At 35.6% G+C, this 17,307-nt stretch overlaps 1 protein-coding gene across 5 annotated transcripts in view; it reads right to left on the minus strand.

The window, feature by feature from the left end:
* The window catches only part of LOC137650219 (serine-rich adhesin for platelets-like), a 361,753-nt gene that overhangs the window by 150,596 nt on the left and 193,850 nt on the right, over window positions 1-17,307 (minus strand). For 3 of the 5 annotated variants that reach the window (XM_068383452.1, XM_068383455.1, XM_068383451.1), the window contains exons 1-2: window positions 8,058-8,078; window positions 2,978-3,628 (exon numbers count right to left, since the gene is read on the minus strand). The exons of 1 other annotated variant lie outside the window; for it this stretch is intronic. In XM_068383452.1, the coding sequence (XP_068239553.1) occupies window positions 2,978-3,125 (148 nt within the window). In that variant the 5' untranslated portion in view covers window positions 3,126-3,628; window positions 8,058-8,078. Of the gene's footprint in view, window positions 1-2,977; window positions 3,629-8,057; window positions 8,079-13,072; window positions 13,323-17,307 lie in introns of those variants that run through there. One more of the 5 variants, XM_068383453.1, reaches the window with a different exon arrangement.

The raw sequence follows: 17,307 nt of genomic DNA on the forward strand, positions 1-17,307 counted from the left end.
TAATAACAATGGTGTTTTCTTCAACAATAAATTTATTCATGATGAGCGGAATGAAGTGAAAACGACTAAAAAAAAAAAACTACTATAGACTAAAATCTACCACAGGCCCAAACTGATTTCAACCCCGCCATATATACCGATAAGAAATACGAGGGAGATATAGACGAAGTTTGGTCTTCTTATCCGCAACATGCTCAGACTGTTTCTCCTCCTCCAAGCTCAAAGTTCATTATCCTCATCTCCTCCTACGCCTATTGACGCAAAGGGCCTCAACAGGCGAGTGACCCCTGCTGGTTCACACTATAGTCCATTTCTTTTAGCGAGTCATATTTGCCCCGAGTCGCAGCGGTACCATTTTAGCTCAGAAAAGTTTCTTGATCGCTGATTGGTTGGACAAGATAATTCTAACCAATCAGCGACCAGGAAACTTTTCCAAGCGAAAAGGGCACCGTTGCGAGTCGGTGAAAATATGCCTCGCTAAAAGAAATGGACTATAGTAACATATGCCAGGCATCAGGAGTAGAAGCCGAAGAGACGACTTGTCTCTCGCTTCAAACCCAATCCGTCACCCTGCTGCCAGTGACTCCAGCAAAATGAATGGCCCCTCTGTCCGTGAAATTATTTTATTAAGCAGTATATAATAAAAAGCCATTTTGCAATCCAAGAAAAATAATCTCCCATGTCTAGACTTTACGTCTTCCAACTCACAGACTTAGCGAACATCATCGTAACTTATTTTCTTCTTTTTTTTTTTTCAAATGAAACTCTAATTTTCCTTAGAAGCGACGCCACAACAACTTGATCAAACGAATTTTACCAGGATAAGAATGCGAGTTCAAAAAAAAAAAAAAAAAAAAAAAAAACTGAGTGCAGATCACCGCCAAGGCAGGTCATTTCTTTAAACCAGCTTGCCTTTCTCAGAATCAAATTAGACCGTAGGCGTATTTGAAGTCTGTGTGACAACCATGTGCGAACTTGGGGTTAAGGTCAGGGTTAATATAGTCGACCTTTTTAACCGACCTTGACTTTGACCTTTGACCTAGGACTTTCAAAATTTAATCACTTCCACGTCTCAACATAAAAATTAATCCCTGAAAGTTTCACTACTTTATGAGTAAAATTGTAGCGCGGAAGTTCAAAAACAAACACAGACAAATGAAAAAACATGGGAGAAAACATAGCCTCCTCCCAACTTGTTGGCGGAGATAATTACCTTTCCTTATCAAGCTACGCTAAATTTAAACTTCCTTGCACCTCACGAAGTACACAAGAGAATAAACAGTGATACTAAGAGAGCAACATCTTATAAGGTAAGGTGGATACAATCATCCTTGTTTGTGTCAGACGAGACGGAAGATGGAAAGATAATGTCTTCACATATTGCTTTTTTAAAAACAGCAAATAAAAGATATGAAAAATTAACAGAAATTATTTCATAAGTGGTGGTTAGTTCCTCAAGATAAAATCTCCAATTAATTTTGTCGTAAATAAATATATTTTGAGGTCACCCTGCCATATTAGCATAATTGTTATTTTGTTGAATCTCTCTCTCTCACTCACTCTCTCTCTCTCTCTCTCTCTCTCTCTCTCTCTCTCTCTCTCTCTCTCTCTCTCTCTCGTTAAGCATTAAGCAACTGGTTTAAATAGAGGCTATTCCAACACTATGTAAGAAAAAGGGCTGCTATTATAGTATGCTATCTACCGCCGATTTTGCTATCTACCACCCCTTTCTGAAATTTTGGAATTGGTTTATTATTTTGTTTATGAGACCCCCATTAACACTACTTTACAATTAACTGGGAAATCCCCTAATACTGTCACTGATTGGTTTAATGTGTCTGGAAGTGTGTAGTGTGGTGGTTTCAATTGGAAAGTTCCGAGAAAAGGCGAAGATGTATTTCCTGCTTTCTTGAATGATGTAAGATATGTTTACATGCAGTAGTAGAGTAAATTTTTGATTGAATATTTTTCATAGATTATTTTCTTTGAGTTTTGTAATATTTGATTTTTCATTTGATTAACTAGTAACATTGTTGTATGATGAGCTTTGAATAATTAGTAAAAAAAAAAAAAAGTTTCCCTACAAACTGCTTATAATTATGCACCCATGTTGTCCAGCCAATAAATATTATCAAACTATAATTAAAGTCTAATGAGGATAACATACTGGTGGTAAGTAATCTGTTTGATAATCCTCATCAAACAGGAGGATTAACATTGACGGTAGACAACATACTTTGTGGTAGATACCATACTATAGTAGAAATTCGACGGTAGATAGCATACTATAATAGAAATTCGACGGTAGATAGCATACTATAATAGCACCGAAAAAGGAATGGACATGAGCAGGACATATGATAAGAATGACAGATAATAACTGGATATTGAAAATAACAGTGAATTGGTCCCTAGATATGGCAATGGAAGCAGGGGAAAGAAGAGAAGACGATAAATTGACTAAGAAAATCTGCAGGTATAAACTGTCATAAAATGACCATAAACGAACGCCAAGTGGAAGGACATGTCTGGGGCCTTTGTCCTGCAGCGGACTGATATCGGCTGATGATGAAGATAAGTGTCCTGCAAAACCCTATCAGCCTAATATGTCTATAGGCAGAACGAAAACATAGGCATACACTTCTCCATCTAACAGACTAATTTAGCATTATACTTTATAAATAAATTTTTATCAATCCTAAATTCAATATATAATAGCCGGTAGCATTCAGACACGGTTTAATAAGTGATTTACTTTTGATATGAACCTTGACCTATAAAGCATACTCTCTCTCTCTCTCTCTCTCTCTCTCTCTCTCTCTCTCCTCTCTCTCTCTCTCTCTCTCTCTCTCATCGGTAACCTTTGGACAACAAGCAACAGAGGATTTTTATATTTGTTAGGTATTAAGGGAAACATATAAGCTCAGTCCCCCTTTAAACGTTGAGTCCCCCCTCCACCGTATCGTCTCCTCTATACCTGGCCGGGTAGCCGTCGTCGTCGTCGTTGATGTTGTTGTTGTTGTTGTTGCCCTGCTTTGGGTTCGAGGGGATACATGGTACACTCCACGGAGCCGCCAGCAACGGCGACAGCAGCAGCAGTAGCAGCAGAAACAGCAGCGGACCATCACTGGGCAGTATAGGCCTACTCCTCCTCCTCCTTCTCCTCACCATCACCTACAACTGCTGGTGGTGGTGGCGGTGGTGTTTCTTCTTCCTCTTCCTTTCCTCCATGACCTTTTGTCACCATCACCAGGGGGTCATTGTCCCCACCACGATCACGAGTCAACGGGCGAAAGTGAGCGTTGGTGGGGATGTGTTGGCATCGGGTTCGGAATGGGACTAAATATTCCTTTGACTATATTTCAGAGTCCATCATCTACAAACACAACAACATCAGGCATAACGAGGAAATACTTCCTGCTTCATAACGCGAGTTGTAATCGCTCTCTTGAGTGAGATAATATGAGTTTTCACGTAACAGACAACGATGCATCTGGGTATTAATAACACTATATGTGAACAAGGAGATAACACTCAAATAATCGTCACTAGGCCTACTCGCGGGCTAACAAACAAAATGGCATTGCTAAACGTTATGTTTATGTTAACAAATGAACACATTAATCACCTGCAAATATAAATAGGAAGTAATTCAAGGATTAAAATTAAAATATACGTAAGAAATGAATGTATATTCCTGTCTGTTTCACCATGACAAAACCCAATGATCTTCTAACGCCAAAAAAGCAAAAAAAATAACACTTTAAATCAATTGTCACTGTATTTTCAAAAGGCAGATTTGGCGTTCCTTCATTAGAATTTTCATTCTGTTTCCATTTACAAATATGGATTTGACGAGGCTAACCACACTTCCCTCTTCCGCCTCCCTTTCAGCTTGTATCCGCACAGACTTTTTTTTTTCTCGTATCGTCACTTAACACTTTGAAATAATCAATATTTTCAATTTCCTTTTATAGTTTCCCTCGACAGTTGATAAATTTACTCCCTTCTATAGGAGTCGTAAGAAAACCTAATCCACATGGTGTTTTTAACTAGACCTGTTGCATATCTACTGCATAATACCTTTAACTTGTATCTTCACTAAAACTGACTGTTTTTTTTTTCATACACACATCTATAGTAAAGAAAAAATAAAGAAACTTTGCATTTGCATCGAAAAAAATTATCGAATTATCGAGTTGAATTAACAAAAAAAAAAAAAATCAAGTATCCACTGAAAAACAGCTACCATTTTTGGGCAGCACAAACTGGTTCCACATATACTAGTTACCAAGATGCAGGGGACCCAGTGCATTTAACGCAACAGGTCAGGCAACATCTAGAGGCAGATCTTTCGGAGTTCTACGATGACCCGTAGGCTTGTAACACCTACTACGATACAAGCAGGAGGTCATTAACTATTACAGTGCTGTAGTTCCTTATTGATGTAGAGCCTCCGGAAACAAAGGAAACAGCTTATAAAGGAAGATAGATGTTCGCCAAGATCGGGAATTCTACGAATATTATGTTATTAACAAACCGGCAAAACTATAACGGAAAATTTTTCGGTGCTACTATAGCGTGAGGTCTACCGCCATATGTCGCCTACCCAGGTTGAGGGTGAGGTCTACCGCGTGACCAGCGTCCCACAGCTCCTAAATCAGTTTTTCCCTCGGCCTAAAGAGATATCATCGATTGAGGCTACTAAAAATGTTGCTGAAGGAGTTTTATAGAAGAGTCATTCTGACAGAAGAAGCAGCACTCGCCTTTTTAAGAGAGCACAATCTCTTGGATACAGTTCAAGAAGCAGATCTATTTGTGTCATTCTTAGATGATGTACGAAGTGTGTATCGCTAGAATAAATGTATGGAAATATATGATAACCTGTTTGATGTATGAAGAGTATATCGCTAGAATAAATGTATGGAAATATATGATAACATGTTTTATGTACGAAGAGTGTATCGCTAGAATAAATGTATGGAAATATATGATAACCTGTTTGATGTATGAAGAATGTATCGCTAGAATAAATGTATGGAAATATATGATAACCTGTTTGATGTATGAAGAATGTATCGCTAGAATAAATGTACGGAAATATATGATAACCTGTTTGATGCACGAAGAGTGTATCGCTAGAATAAAAGTATGGAAATATATGATAACATGTTTTATGTACGAAGAGTGTATCGCTAGAATAAATGTATGGAAATATATGATAACCTGTTTGATGTATGAAGAATGTATCGCTAGAATAAATGTATGGAAATATATGATAACCTGTTTGATGTATAAAGAATGTATCGCTAGAATAAATGTACGGAAATATATGATAACCTGTTTGATGCACGAAGAGTGTATCGCTAGAATAAAAGTATGGAAATATATGATAACATGTTTTATGTACGAAGAGTGTATCGCTAGAATAAATGTATGGAAATATATGATAACCTGTTTGATGTATGAAGAATGTATCGCTAGAATAAATGTACGGAAATATATGATAACCTGTTTGATGCACGAAGAGTGTATCGCTAGAATAAAAGTATGGAAATATATGATAACATGTTTTATGTACGAAGAGTGTATCGCTAGAATAAATGTATGGAAATATATGATAACCTGTTTGATGTATGAAGAATGTATCGCTAGAATAAATGTACGGAAATATATGATAACCTGTTTGATGCACGAAGAGTGTATCGCTAGAATAAAAGTATGGAAATATATGATAACATGTTTTATGTACGAAGAGTGTATCGCTAGAATAAATGTATGGAAATATATGATAACCTGTTTGATGTATGAAGAATGTATCGCTAGAATAAATGTATGGAAATATATGATAACCTGTTTGATGTATGAAGAATGTATCGCTAGAATAAATGTACGGAAATATATGATAACCTGTTTGATGCACGAAGAGTGTATCGCTAGAATAAAAGTATGGAAATATATGATAACATGTTTTATGTACGAAGAGTGTATCGCTAGAATAAATGTATGGAAATATATGATAACCTGTTTGATGTATGAAGAATGTATCGCTAGAATAAATGTATGGAAATATATGATAACCTGTTTGATGTATGAAGAATGTATCGCTAGAATAAATGTACGGAAATATATGATAACCTGTTTGATGCACGAAGAGTGTATCGCTAGAATAAAAGTATGGAAATATATGATAACATGTTTTATGTACGAAGAGTGTATCGCTAGAATAAATGTATGGAAATATATGATAACCTGTTTGATGTATGAAGAATGTATCGCTAGAATAAATGTATGGAAATATATGATAACCTGTTTGATGTATGAAGAATGTATCGCTAGAATAAATGTACGGAAATATATGATAACCTGTTTGATGCACGAAGAGTGTATCGCTAGAATAAAAGTATGGAAATATATGATAACATGTTTTATGTACGAAGAGTGTATCGCTAGAATAAAAGTATGGAAATATATGATAACATGTTTTATGTACGAAGAGTGTATCGCTAGAATAAATGTATGGAAATATATGATAACCTGTTTGATGCACGAAGAGTGTATCGCTAGAATAAAAGTATGGAAATATATGATAACATGTTTTATGTATAAAGAATGTATCGCTAGAATAAATGTACGGAAATATATGATAACCTGTTTGATGCACGAAGAGTGTATCGCTAGAATAAAAGTATGGAAATATATGATAACATGTTTTATGTACGAAGAGTGTATCGCTAGAATAAATGTATGGAAATATATGATAACCTGTTTGATGTATGAAGAATGTATCGCTAGAATAAATGTACGGAAATATATGATAACCTGTTTGATGCACGAAGAGTGTATCGCTAGAATAAAAGTATGGAAATATATGATAACATGTTTTATGTACGAAGAGTGTATCGCTAGAATAAATGTATGGAAATATATGATAACCTGTTTGATGTATGAAGAATGTATCGCTAGAATAAATGTACGGAAATATATGATAACCTGTTTGATGCACGAAGAGTGTATCGCTAGAATAAAAGTATGGAAATATATGATAACATGTTTTATGTACGAAGAGTGTATCGCTAGAATAAATGTATGGAAATATATGATAACCTGTTTGATGTATGAAGAATGTATCGCTAGAATAAATGTATGGAAATATATGATAACCTGTTTGATGTATGAAGAATGTATCGCTAGAATAAATGTACGGAAATATATGATAACCTGTTTGATGCACGAAGAGTGTATCGCTAGAATAAAAGTATGGAAATATATGATAACATGTTTTATGTACGAAGAGTGTATCGCTAGAATAAATGTATGGAAATATATAATAACATGTTTATTTTTACTTCTATTCCTTTTTGTTTAATGTAATTAGAAATCCAATGATCTATTTAAGTCAATTCTAAGATATGTTTAAATTAAGTGTTTATTGCTTAAACAAATGTATTAAATGTGTTTTATCTATGAGGGACGAATAATTCAGCAGTAGACCTCACGCTATAGTACTAACGGGAGGTAGATCTCACGCTATAGTGTGGTAGACCTCACGCTATAGTAGCACCAATTTTTCTTTCATTTAAGGAATGGAGACTTCCAAAAGTCCAGTAACACTTAAGCCATTACGCAAAACACACTATTCCACAGATAACAATAACAGAAGGCATAAACACAAACAAACACATCTTTGTACAACACACAAAAACACTGAATTTATTAAAACGTCTGGAGGTATACGGACACGAGATAAGCAACAAGTCTCCTCCACGAAACTCGAGCAATTTGCAACAGGAAACTTAGGTTGTATTTCATTTTCCGTCGAGGTTAATTAAAGAAAATGCTGATTATGCAAAATTACTCGATCGTTAATAAGTTATTCACCAGATATTCAAACACAATATTTAGATTGAAACGTGTTACTGCCATGACGGTGCTAATCCAGGCCCAATAAACTGGCAAAGGAAGAAAATGGAAGAGATTAAAAAGGAAGACAGGGAGGAAGAGACATGTAACGTGTCGTTTCACATAGGAGGTTACAAATGAGCGACGACACAGACCGACACAGTCAAGAGCGCGACGGAGGGGCGACTAACTCACAAGCGAGGTATTGTGTATCCACATAGACACCACCTCCGCCTCCACCTCTTCCTCCTCCTCCTCCTATACCTCCTCCAACTCCAATTCTGCGCTACTGTTGTTCCGCTCTCCTTCTGCTTCTGCTGCTGTTACTCCTGCTCCTGATATTTCCACTGCTTTATTCTACTGCTATTGCTCTCCACCTGCGAAGTGTAGAAGTGCGCGCGCGAGTTTGTCATCGCTACGAAGTGTCAACTGGATACCTTTAAATCTTCACCTGAAGCGATCTTCAGGGAAACTGATGATTTCCCAAAGAAAATCTACTGTAAGTACAATGATACCATTGATAACCATATCAATACAAACATTTCGAGAGTAAATCATAAAAAAAAAAAAACGAATTCGAAGGCTGCTACTAAATGTAACAGTATCATAGACCAATTTAAAATGTGTTAAAGTAGCTTAGACCACTATAAAATGTGTCCAAGTAGCTTAGACCACTATAAAATGTGTCAAAGTAGCCTAGACCTCTATAAAATGTGTCCAAGTAGCTTAGACCACTATAAAATGTGTCAAAGTAGCCTAGACCTCTATAAAATGTGTCAAAGTAGCTTAGACCACTATAAAATGTGTCAAAGTAGCCTAGACTACTATTAAAAGGTGTCAAAGTAGCCTATACCACTATAATATGTGTCAAAGCAGCCTTGACTACTATAAAAAAGGTTTCAAAATAGCCTAGACCACTAAAAAATGTGTCAAAGTAGCCTGGACTACTATAAAATATGTCAAAGTAGCCGAGACCACTATGAAATGTGTCAAAGTAGCCTACACCACTATAAAATGTGTCAAAGTAGCCTATACCATTATAATATGCAAATGCAAAGTAAGTAGCCTTCACTGGATAACGCTCATACACAATACGGAAAACATCGTTCAAATGTAGTTACCGGTTTTAGCCATCAACCTGAAAAAAAAGACGCGAATGTAGCACAAAACTTCGTGTATCCACAGTGCATCTTCTTTACAGTCTGTTGCTTTTGTTCAGTTAATACCACTCTCTAGAGATACAAGGAAATCTCCATGTGTGTGTGTGTGTGTGTGTGTGTGTGTGTGTGTGTGTGTGTGTTTGCATCACACTAACCAAAAAGATCCACCTTACTTAACAAGTAATACTTGTGAGCTATTTTAAGAGCGCTACTGGCATACTTGTCACGTTACTATCATTATACATTCTGTATGCAACACTTTTTTTTTTTCATAACTTTCACAGAGGGGAAGGATGGTGTAGTCGAATCAGTGAGGGGGGGGGGGGTTACTCCCTTACCCTTTACAACCAGACTCAGGCCATTTTTAGAGTAAAGGTCAGAACTGGACGTCAAGTCAATGTCTTCTCTGCGTCCCCCTTCGGAAAATGACCACAGGACAGTAGCTTAAGTATTATTTCAAAGGAGGATTGGTTAAATGGTTTGGGTACTTCTTAGAGTCAAAACACGACTGAAGGGAATTGAAAAGAAATGAGAGAGAGAGAGAGAGAGGAGAGAGAGAGGAGAGAAGAGAGAGAGAGAGAGAGAGAGAGAGAGTTTATGATCTAGTTCAACTTACTCTTGAATTCGTTTACCGTGTTGAGAGAGAGAGAGAGAGAGAGAGAGAGAGAGAGAGAGAGAGAGGAGAGAGAGAGAGAGAGAGGAGAGAGAGAGTCTTTCGCGCCATAATTGTAAATAAAAAGATAAAAAAGGATTTTAAAAAGTACGCAAAGCAAATGAATTTAGATCAGGGCCTTTTTCATTTCCTGTCCTTAAAATTTCAGTTTCTGTGTACAAGATCAGAAATAAAAGGTCAAGGGTTAAATGGTTTCCACAATGTTGATAAAAATGACTAAAATAACGAGACACCAAAGAGAGACTTTTTCCATAACACTTGTGAAACACTAACGGTGTAGCCTACGTGTTTTTATTCTAAATTTCAAAATAGAATTTGCTTGTAAGATAAAGTAACTATGAATACTGTGTCTGTCTGTCTGTCTAAGGGGGAGAAATATATATTAAAGATGACCTAACCGATGTACTTCTCTCAAATTCACCTTCATCCATAATACTTGAAGACCTATAAAACCAACCCTTGCTCTCTCTCTCTCTCTCTCTCTCTCTCTCTCCCTCTCTCTCTCTCTCTCTCTCTCTCTCTCTCTCTCTCTCTCTCTCTCACGTTTTACTTATCATACCCATCTTGCCTTTCTCGTCCTCATTGTCCTGCTTGGAATCCCTTCTCAGGCACAATGACCCTCATGTCAACACTATGACACCTGGGCACCCGACTGACCGTCCGTCCACAGATGGCAGCACCTGTGCCACACCACATCTCACCTCATCTCCTCCCTGCTCCCTTTCTGACGTCCGTCATTACGGCTACTTATAGAAGTTCTCCTGTTGGTCGTCTTCCTTCTCCTCCTTGACCTATAATGCAATCGCTCTTAGCACCCTTTGCTCTCTCTCTCTCTCTCTCTCTCTCTCTCTCTCTCTCTCTCTCTCTCTCTCTCTCTCTAGATGTGTTCGTTATCTTTAATATACAAGGAAGGTTTCGTTGGCTTGTGTGGAGGAGCACAATAGCTTACACCTGGATTATCTCTGGAACTGTCAGTTTGGAATTATGTGGATCTCATTCTCTTTTTGTGTGTGTTCATTTTAGCGGAACAGATAAGTTTTCTGAAATATATATATATATATATATATATATATATATATATATATATATATATATATATATATATATATATTTATATATATATATATATATATATATATATATATATATATTATATATATATATATATATATATATATATATATATACTGTATATATGTTTCTATATATATACATATATATATATATATATATATATATATATATATATATATATATATATAGATATATATATATATAACTGTCTAACCTACAACACTAGTTTGAAAATCTGGATGTTATAAGCCCAAGAGTCCAACAAAGAAAATAGCCCAGTGAAGAAAGGAAATAAATGAATTAATATATTATATGAGAAGTAATGAAAAAATAAAATAAAATAATTCAAAAACAGTAAATACATTAAAACAGATCTTTCACACAAACATACATACATACATACATATATATATATATATATATATATATATATATATATATATATATACATATATATATATACATATATATATATATATATATATATATATATATATATATATATATATATATGTGTGTGTGTGTGTGTGTGTGTGTATGTATATATATAAATATATATATATATATATATATATATATATATATATATATATATATATATATATATATATGTGTGTGTGTGTGTGTGTATAATATATATATATATATATATATATATATATATATATATATAATTATATATATACATACACAATATATATATTTATATATATATATATATATATATATATATATATATATAAATAGAAGAAAAACAGAGATGATGAGAACGGAGTATGCTATGGAAGATGAAATATCATTGGAAGGAGAAGGACTTGAGTCGTGGTATGGCAATGAAGCAATCTCCAATAGATTTAGAAGATTTGAGAACGAATCCCTCAGAAGGATATTGGCAGTTAAATGGCAGGACAGGATTAGAAATGAAACTATAAGAGAGATTATTCGAGTGCCATATGTGGATGAGATTATGATGAGGGGTAGATGGAGATGGTTTGGGCATGCTCTTCGCACTTCCCAAGAGAGATTAGTTCACCAAACTTTCAGCTAGGCTCCACAAGGCACTAGAAGAGTTGGAAGACCAAGGCCTACATGACTGAGGACTGTGTAGCGCGAAGTAGATGATGAATGGAGAAGTATTGAATTAAAAGCTCAAGATAGAGAGGACAGGCGAAATCTAACCGAGGCCCTTTGCGTCAATAAGAGTAAGATTATAATGATGAAATTAAGGAAGTAACACAAACAATAATACGTTCCTTAATAAACCAGAAACATAATTCTTGACGGATCTTCAAGTCAATAATAGCAATTTAAGTAATAAGAATGCTTCTAATACAGGGAATTTCATCTTCAATTAAAGGTTTAAAGGCCACTCGTGAATGGCAGAGACAAGAGACGGTGACAATGCCCTAGAGACTGACCATATATCCATAGGATCAGCGCCGGAACCCCCTCAACAAAGCTGGAACCAGGGAGGTCCAGGCAATGACTGCTGATGACTCAGCAGGTAGACCTATAGGCTACCCCAAAACCACCCATCCTTAGCTCGCAAGGATGGTGTGGTTGCAGACTACAAACACCCACAGAGTTTAAGCATGTCTCGATCTCCCGTCCAGGAGAACGCCGGGCAGGGACGTTACCAATAGGCCACCACAATATGATAACTAGAAATATCTGTAGCGTTACTATTCAACTTTATCGATATCTAATCACAGCAAATCCTACAAAATTAATTCATTACAACTTTGTGTTACATTCGCATACATTTTCAAAAATTACTGTAATTTTTTGTTATCTTTCAAATCCTCATGAGTGAACTGGGTATCTTACATTTCGTGAAACAGCAATACTCAAACATGCAAGAAAATGGAATTATATACGGATACATTTAAGGATTTACAAACATACCCACATACATGCTTGCATAAAATCAATGAACACATTCCCATTATATATATATATATATATATATATATATATATATATATATATATATATATATATATATATATATATATATATGTATATATAATATATATGTATATGTATATATATGTATATATATATATACAGTATATGTAGTGTTGACATATATATAATATACATATATATAAATATATTATATATATATATCATATATATACATATATATGTAGTGTTGACATATATATATATATATATATATATATATATATATATATATATATATATATATAATATATATATATATATACACACACACAATCCTTACAATGCACATACTCACCTACACCTTCGAATCCACCGACCCCATATTTGCCCACAGAGACGTATCTACAGTCACAAGAGCTTGCAAACTGAAACGGCCAATTCACATCGGATAACATCCTAAGCCCATCCTTCTCCTTCCCTCGAAAAGGATTTCGTAATTCGCATTACGACTTTATGACTCGCATCCCAAATTTCTTAGAAAGTTATCTTTCAACTCTCTTAATGAGGACTCCTCTTCAACTCTCCTCCTCTTTCATATCCTCTACACACAAACACAGGACGGCTAAACATACTGAGCCACTCAGCACAGCACCGCAAACAAGAGCACCGGGTAACAAGTCGTAGTAATTTAGGATTTCCTATTCAACGTGCATCTTATCCGATAGGATTTCTTCGTTTGCATCCCGGGCGGGACGCGGCCAAGGAGCCCTCTTGCATAGCAATGCCCCATTTGGGGGAGGGGGGGAGGGGGGGAGGCTAGTTACTCATCTGATATAACAAGTTGAGCTGTTCAGACCAGTGCAATATGGCCATGGGCAGACGAGGGAGAAAGACCTATTTTGTTCTATTAATATATATATATATATATATATATATATATATATATATATATATATATATTATATATATATATATATATATATATATACACATATAATAGAAATAAATTTCTACCTCATACTTCGGATCGGACCTAGCCCCTTCAAATGAAAGGCCAGGTTGCTTCCAACCATGCCAGCATGAAATGTCGGCAAAAGTCATTATTTGCTTTGAGCTGGAAGTGTCCGTCAAGTAATGTGCCAAACCTGTTGCAAGGCATTGCTTCAGTGCTAATTTCATACATAGCCTTCTACAGCACTTGGGAAATGTTACCATCATAATATCCGTTCTTTTTTGGTTGTTATTACTTTTCAAACTTCTATTTTGACGTTGTTACTGTTTGTAAAATGATATAATTTTAATTTGCTCTCACCATTTATCTACTTCCTTATTTCCTTTCCTCACTGGGCTATTTTTCCCTGTTGGAGCTTTGGGCTTATAGCATCTTGCTTTTCCAACAAGGGTTTGTAGCTTGGCTTGTAATAATAATAATAATAATAATAATAATAATAATAATAATAATAATAATAATAATAATAATAATAATGATAATAATAATAATAATCAAGCAATTTCTAAATAGAAATTTCATGCAATTATTATTGTTTATATTTTGTTAGTAGTAGGTTGTGAAGTTTTATATAGCATTTTGTTATTTTTATTTCTATGTACTTTCTCTTATGGAAACTTGTTAAGCCTTTGTGGGACATTTTGAAAAGAGCGATACAAATTTATGCTTAATAATAATAATAATAATAATAATAATAATAATAATAATAATAATAATAATAAAGGAAAAGTTTTTACTGCATAACAAACACAACTCATTAGACAGCAGACCACCGCTTTGCTGTCTCACAATACCTTATTATTCTCACCATAAACATTTGTTATTATTGCTTGCTAAGCTACAACCCTAGTTGGAAAAGCAAGAAGAACTATAAGCCCAAGGTCTCCAACAGGGAAAATAGCCCTGTGAGGAAAGAAAATAAGGATATAGATAAACTACAAGAGAAGTAATTAATAATTAAATAAAAAAGTAACAATAAAATAAATTCAAATATACATTATAAACACTTAAAAAAACAAGGGAAGAGAAATAAGATAGAACAGTGTGCCGAGTGTACCCTCAAGCAAGAGAACTCTAATCTAAGACAGTGGATAGCCATGATACAGAGGCAATGGCACTATCCAAGAATAGAGAACAAGGGTTTGATTTTGGAGGTGCCCTTCTTAAAGCAACAAAACTGTTAACCAAATCCTACTCTCTTGTTTTCAGTATAGCGACAAACTAAAGAAAGTCATACTTTAAACAATGAAAATTCAAGCCGAAATTAATTAATCAAATCCACATCAAGTAAGGTGAGATAATTTCCTTCATATAGAAGTGAGGTTTTCGAAACAAAATCAAGATAATTTCTTTGTATTTCGACAAAAATTTTATAACTTGACCAACAATGCTTTATCTTGTACCTGGCCCAGCTTATAGTAATGTCTTTTATCATGTGAAACTCTCTCTCTCTCTCCTCTCTCTCTCTCTCCTCTCTCTCTCTCTCTCTCTCTCTCTCTCTCTCTCTCTCTCTCTCTCAATTAACAAGCGACGAGACAAAAAGAGACAGAATAATAAATACACAATGACAAAACGACATATTTGACAGAAAAAATAAGTGAATAACATGTAAACATATAAAACCGATAAGAATGACAAACACAACATAATTCATTCATAACACAAACGTAAATTACTTCACAAATACATAAAAAAAACACAAGAATCACATCGAAAGAATATTATCCATCAAACATACATACGCGAGTGAAAACTTTATACATAAAGGAAAAGAATACTTGAGAGTCGAGCACGAGCGCGCGTGTGTATGTATGTGTGTGCATTTAACAGTAACATATGTGTGCGAAAAGATATTTACCCCATGAGTTTATTTAAAGATTATTTACCAACTAACGTGTGTGCGTGTTTGTGAAAGCCCAATTACCCCCTCCCCCCCCAAAAAAAAAAAAAAAAAAAAATTATGTGTGATAGGACATTTACCACCCAACATGTATTTGTGAATGTGAAAAGGACATTTATAATCCGAGAAATTTATGTGATAGGTCATATATCACCCAAAGTGTGCATGAGAAAGGTGTCATCACCCAACTGAGAGAGAGAGAGAGAGAGAGAGAGGAGAGAGAGAGAGAGAGAGGAGAGAGAGAGAGGAGAGAGGAGAGAGAGAGGCATCTATCACCCAACTTAGACAGAGAGAGGAGAGAGAGAGGAGAGAGATGAGAGAGAGAGAGAGAGAGAGGAGAGAGAGAGAGGAGAGACATCTATCACCCAACTTGGAGAGAGAGAGAGAGAAAGGCATCTATCACTCAACTTAGAGAGAGAGAGAGAGAGGAGAGAGAGAGAGAGAGAGAGAGAGAGAGAGAGGAGAGAGTAGAGAGAGAGAGTGTTAAAGGACATTTATTATCATTATTATTACCACTTGCTAAGCTACAACCCTCGATGGAAAAGCAGGATGCTATAAGCCCAGGGGCCCCAACAGGGAAAATAGCCCAGTGAGGAAATAAAAAAAAAGGAAAAAATATTTTAAGAACAGTAATAATATTAAAATAAATATTTCCTTTATAAACCATAAAATGTTTAACAAAACAAGAGTAAGAAAAATTAAATAGAATAGTGTGCCCGAATGTACCCTAAAGCAAGAGAACTCTAACCCAAGACAGTGGAAGAGCACGGTAAAGAGGCTATGGCACTACCCAAGACTAGAGAACAATGGTTTGATTTTAGGATGTCGTCCTCCTAGAAGAGCTGCATACCAAAGCTAAAGAGTCTTTTCTACCCTTATCAAGAGGAACGTAGCCACTGAAAAATTACAATGCTGCAGTTAACCCCTTGAGAGAAGAGGAATTGTTTGGTAATCTTATTGTTGTCAGGTGTATGAGGACAGAGGATAATCTGTGTGATAAGACATTTACCTCACAATGTGTGTGTGTATATAGTGTGAGAAGCAAATATACCACCCACTATACGTGTGTATGTGTGAAAGGGACATTTACCACCAAAAGAGAGAGAGAGAGAGAGAGAGAGAGAGAGAGAGAGAGAGAGAGAGAGAGAGAGAGAGAGAGAGAGAACCAGTTATTTCACGGAGGATGGAGCTAGCTCTCTCTCTCTCTCTCTCTCTCTCTCTCTCTCTCTCTCTCTCTCTCTCTCTCTCTCTCTCTCTCTCTCTCCCGTGGGGTCAACCCTCTGAGACAAAAGAAAAACGACGAACCAAGAAAGGCATTACTAGTGTTACCCACACCATGACCCCTCTCCCCCACCCCCACCCCCCCCTTCCCACAACCCACGTGCCCCCCACCAAAAAAAAAAAGGTGGCACATACTGCATATTCCCTCTGTTGTGTCACAGACTCTCGGGGAGAAAGACCTATTTTGTACTATTAATAGATATTTCTGCTCCTTTCTTTCGAAATTCTAGAGTAAACAGGTTACTCTCCCCTCCAAAAAAAAATCATTTTTTTTTAACCAGAAAAGACAAATACGAAAGTCAACAGGCATGACATAAAGTATATAGTCAAGTACGGTCTTGAAATACCTTTGATTGAAGTGAAACAAAGGTCATGCAACAAAAAAAAGAGACCCACCATG

This window comes from Palaemon carinicauda, chromosome 11 (assembly GCF_036898095.1).
Source record: "Palaemon carinicauda isolate YSFRI2023 chromosome 11, ASM3689809v2, whole genome shotgun sequence".
In the NCBI taxonomy this organism is placed as follows: domain Eukaryota; kingdom Metazoa; phylum Arthropoda; class Malacostraca; order Decapoda; family Palaemonidae; genus Palaemon; species Palaemon carinicauda.